Source organism: Corylus avellana, chromosome 6, assembly GCF_965113065.1.
Source record: "Corylus avellana chromosome 6, dhCorAvel1.hap1.2, whole genome shotgun sequence".
In the NCBI taxonomy this organism is placed as follows: Eukaryota; Viridiplantae; Streptophyta; class Magnoliopsida; order Fagales; family Betulaceae; genus Corylus; species Corylus avellana.
In genome coordinates, this window is record NC_142495.1 from 10983941 (window position 1) to 10989116 (window position 5176).

Consider the following 5176-nt stretch of genomic DNA (forward strand, 5'->3'; position numbering starts at 1 on the left):
TACCTTAAGGGGTGATTTAATTAATTTTAAATTTTAAGTAATGATTTGATAAAATGTTTGAAAAAACAAAATAGATTGACCCCAATTTTAACAATTAAGAAAATATTTCAATTTTATCATAGAATTCAAATTTGCAAAGTTATCAACCTTAAAACCAAACACCCATAGAGATTAATATTAAAATCAAAGCAAAGATTAAAAAAAAAAAAAAAATCACATATAGATTTTGATAACAAAGTGAAATTTTTTTAAGAACTCTTCAAAACAAAAACCACGAAAGCCAACCCCAAACGAATCCACTATAAACTACTTGAGTTACAACTAGTCAACTTACAAAACTTTTGTAAACCTTGACTTTTGCAATCCCGAGAAACGACCCATTCACTTCCCATTGTACTGGCTTCAAAAACCTCTAACTTTCTTCTATAGGAATCTCCTTTAAAAACAAACTTTGTCTATTACAACCTAGAACTTTGGTGGCTTAAGGTTTTCTTTTTGTGGTTTAATGGTGACAAAAAGAACAAAAAATATATTTCAATTAGGCTCTAAGTATTTAGGACCTCTCTCCAAAGTATTTTGAAAAGTTGCCTCTCTTTAAAAAAATTGTACCTCAATAGGCTTATATAGATTGGGTAAAACCAGGGTTTCAAAAGCTAAGTCTGCTAAAAAAAAAAAAAAAAAAAAATGTCTATTTGAACAAAGCTTGACAGAAGTATCTACCAAAGCTCTTTGTACCAGATTTTTAGACTTATGTTAACAACCCGTTTTAATCTAGGCCAACTTGAAATTGGAAAATGCTCGTAAAACGCAAAATTGTAGGCTTTGAATCATATTTCCAACACCACTAAACTTACATTTATCATATGTCGAAATCAAAAGATATGACGGTTTTACTCTTGCTTGTCTGTATTAAACAACATTCATAAACTTAAATTTGTCATGTCTTGGACCGACTTAATCCTTAACTCAAACTTAAATATTACAACTCATAAACCATGTTTTGACACATGCATGAATTTTCCACACAAAAATTGAACCTAACAATTTTAATTCCAACCAATCTCTATATAATTTTTCTTAAAGTTTTAAGGCAAGTGCAGCTGGCATTTGATCATTACTAACTAGCTATTGGCTGTCGTTTCAGGTTGGGACGAGCAAATACATGACTTGTGTACAAAATTACAAAGGCAAAAGTTTAGCATCTAACTAGGTGACCCATTTTTCTGCAACATGTTGTTTTCTTTCTTTGTCTAATGTCACTACTTGTCATAATTGTTGCCGGGTCAGGCGTCAGGGGGCCAGCTTCGGTTTGCCCATTTTGGTGTGGCCAAATCAGCCAATTTTTAATTTGGTCTTTTCCCCATATTTTATGCCCACAGCTCCCTCACCATATCTTTCCTTTCAACATCTTCGTCAATTCGTCCCAAGAAATAGTTCAATCGGTTAGGATTAAGCATTTAAGCTTAATAAAGTGAAAGTCATTAATTTGAATCTCTCTCTCTTCTTGTGTAAACATGTAAAAAAAAAAAGTAATTTTAAAATTTAATTCTAGATTTTTCTCTTATTCACTTGATGAGTTTACGATACAAAGTACTCTATTTATTTTATTTATTTTTTGAAAAATATGAAACTTCCATTAATGAAATTTCATGAGTATAAAGTTCTTGAAACATAGAGTATACAGCTCTAAAAAATCATAGCCAAAAGTTTTGAATGTTACAAAGTCATAAAAATTACTTCAAACTTCCGCTAATCCATGTACAATTACATTTAAGAAACAGATCTACTTCATGCAAATTAGATATAAGACAATGGTAGACCAAATACAAAACAAAAATAAAAAACAACTAGAAACTAAAAATTCGGCCGTGAGAATTAAGCTCTCACATTAATCTACTACATCCTCAACCCGAAGGTAAGGACAACAAATCCATCGTCAACCTAAAAGATGCTCTATTTATAAAACTTACAAATCAAATATAATTATAATCAAAATCCTTAAAGGTAATTACCAAAAATAATGCTGGAGCAAATTGAATCCGGTGGGCAAGACCCACGGTAACCGCACATCGTTTATTGGCGAACGCCCCACACATTCCGGCTCCTACTGGCTACTGCTTTGGTCCACCCAAGCGTTACAGACTTACAGTTAAGTCGGCATGCATATAAATTGGAAAACGACAAAGAAAGAAAGCCAATTAAAATTTTTTTAAAAAAAGCCCACCGATTTCATAATAATTACGTCCTTAATAACTAAGAATATCCATTTCCTTTATATATATATATGATAAAGAAGAAGGAAAATGTGTTTGTGAGTGATATAATAAATAAATAAAAGGAAAATGATGAGAGGAATATGATAATAGAGTGTGGGTCACGTCATGTATGTTAGAGAAGCATCTTTATAACTACCCAATCATTTGCCAAATTGCCATCTTCTTAAACTAATCTTGTACTCCTCTTATTTCCCTCTGTCTGACAGCTTGCTTTCTTCTTTTAATCATTTATTTGCCTAACTCTTAACCCATTCAATTACCCATCTTGGTCATGTCCCAACAAAAACGTCACGCTTTAAAAGCGTATTTTGTTCGAAAAGAAATGGACGCAAGATGAATATTATTAGAACGCAAAGAAACGCAAATAATTGAACATAAGTGGCTGTAAATGGTAATTGTGTGACCAATTGGAGAAACACGAATGATTGAACATAAGTGGGGCGTAAATGGTAATTGTGTGACCAATTGGAGAAACACGGTAATTAGTTTAGGACTTTAATCGTACATCTTAAGTGAGAGGAAATTAAATTGGTATTTAATCTTATCTGAAAAGATGATTATGTCCAGCACCAATGTAATCAGAAATATAATTCTGTGGTGGGTAATCTATAATAGATTGACCATCTCCTCTCCTAGTGGTACAACCAAATTTGGGGGACCAGATTTTTCTAATCATCACATCAACAAAAACTACCCAATTCCATTTCGTTTTGCTTTTGCCAAAGTTTTTTCTTTCTTTTTTGGCCTTTGGGGTTTTCTTTAGTTGACCTGCACCGTCCGATACATGTCTTGTTGCAACCTACGTGCAGAAAAGGGAATCGTTTCTTGCTTCATCTTATCTTCTTTTTCTACCTTTTATTATTATTATTATTATTATTATTATTTATTTTATTTATCTTCAAAATGGAGAAACATGATTAAGAAGAGGGACTTCAAATAATAAAAATAAATTCAAGAGGCGGAGTGGCGGAGGCGAATGGGTTGTATGGTTTGAAAGAAGCTTTTTGTTAGAATATTAATTAATTATTAAATTATTTTTTTATTAGTTTAAGTTTTTTGGAATAATCGGTTATTTAATATGCTATTAAAATAAATGTCTTGACTTTGAACATTATATATATTGATTTATTCCTGATTTTCACTTTAAATGTATTAGAATATTAATTAATAGATTCCATTTCATCCTCATTTTAGTTTAAATGTTCTACTTGTTAGGTCATGAATTCAACCCATTTTCAATTTAAATATTGTAGTTCAATTTATGAGAAAAGAGTATTAAAATATTAATTAAATAATTAAATCAATACTTTTGTTATATATATATATATATATATATATATATATAACCTGTTAGATATGATCAGGAAAAAACAAAAGGGGAAAAGTTTGATTGAAAACAACTAGAAAATAACACAAACAATAAAATAAAGTGATTGCTCACCATAATATGGATCAAACCAATGGCTTGACAATTTCGATTATAATGATTAATGAACAATTAATAAGAAGCAGCCTAATCAAGTTCTTTAACATGATCATCAACATCCGCGTTAAAATGAAATGGGTCAATCCTCATCGATGGTGCCTCCAAACAATACAAACACAACTACTTGCTACCAACCCCGACTAACTATAATCTTTACAATTAATTCATTCATTCACCCATTCTTTCATACAACTTATCATCATCCCGGCCACCACAATAAAAATTCAGCAAGTACTGTAGAACTCAACAAGCTCATCCATGGAACCCAGCTGAGTCTCGGCGTTCTCAAGCATCCAAAGCAAGTGCTCGAACAGCACCACCTCGCAAGCAACCGCAACCCCGTCGTCAGTACCATCTTCGCCTGACTTGTCCACCAGCTCCTGGAAGAGAGGATGATCCACAATCTCAGACCTTACGAGGTATCGCCGCCGGGACTTCCCCACATAAACGGCGTGAAGCTCTTTCGAGGCATCGTCGGATTCGTTTGCGGCGGCTATGGAGCTGGCGGTGCGGGTGAGCTTGGGGAATGACGGCCATTTCTTTATGGCTGACTTGAGCTTCGTCAGCTTTCCAACTTTTGCCATCTTCGAAGCTAGCTACTACTGTTTGATGAGATGTCTGAAAGAGTTTGATGGTTTTGGAGGGAGGGTTTTGTTGTGTGGAAAGGGTGGAGGAAGGTTCGTATATAAGGCCATGGAGGAGAGAGTGGCCCACTGTGTGAAACCAGCTAAGAATGAGATATGTTGGAGCAAAACCAGTTGCGCATTGTTTGGCGTCTGGTAAGAGTGGGAATACAGTCTATATACCCTTTACAATTATACTTGCTTTCTAGTGGAATAAGTACATAATTACCCCTTCCCAACCCCATAATTTATTTTATTTTATTATTTCTTTTAATTATTTGGGGGTGAGATAAGTAAGACCATCATGAGTCCATTACTTGTATTTATATGTGATTCTTTTTTATTAATTATCAGGGTTCAAGTCAGGTGCCTGGGGGGCAAAATCAGCACAAGTGGGTCAATATTAATATCTAACAATGACAATTTGATGTGTATGATGGAACAATTTCATTTTCTCTCTCTAAGAAACAACTAGAAGTGTTAATTCATGTTTGTGTGTCAGACTCCGATCGTGTTGAAGATGGGTATAAGACTATATAAGTCAACCCGAATTTGACTCATTTAATTAAATGAGTTAAAGTCTTTAACCCTAACTCGCTAATTTCATGTTGAATTTGTGTTGGGTTTGTAAGTCATGCCAAAATTTGTCAGCTCTAAAAGTTATGTGTTGAGACATGGGTACACGATATATATATGGATCAACCATAATCTGACTCATTTAATTAAACGGGTCAAGCCTTTCAATCGTAACCTATTAATTTTGTATTGAGTTCGTGTCAAAAATTGTCAAT

General features: G+C 33.4%; 1 protein-coding gene across 1 annotated transcript; it reads right to left on the reverse strand.

Moving 5' to 3' along the window:
• Positions 1-3643: 3643 nt before the first annotated feature.
• LOC132187763 (auxin-responsive protein SAUR78-like) lies at positions 3644-4528 on the reverse strand. The gene has a single exon (XM_059602186.2). It carries the CDS (start codon positions 4344-4346, stop codon positions 3987-3989), a length of 360 nt encoding a protein of 119 aa, XP_059458169.2. The 5' UTR covers positions 4347-4528; the 3' UTR covers positions 3644-3986.
• Positions 4529-5176: the final 648 nt, after the last annotated feature.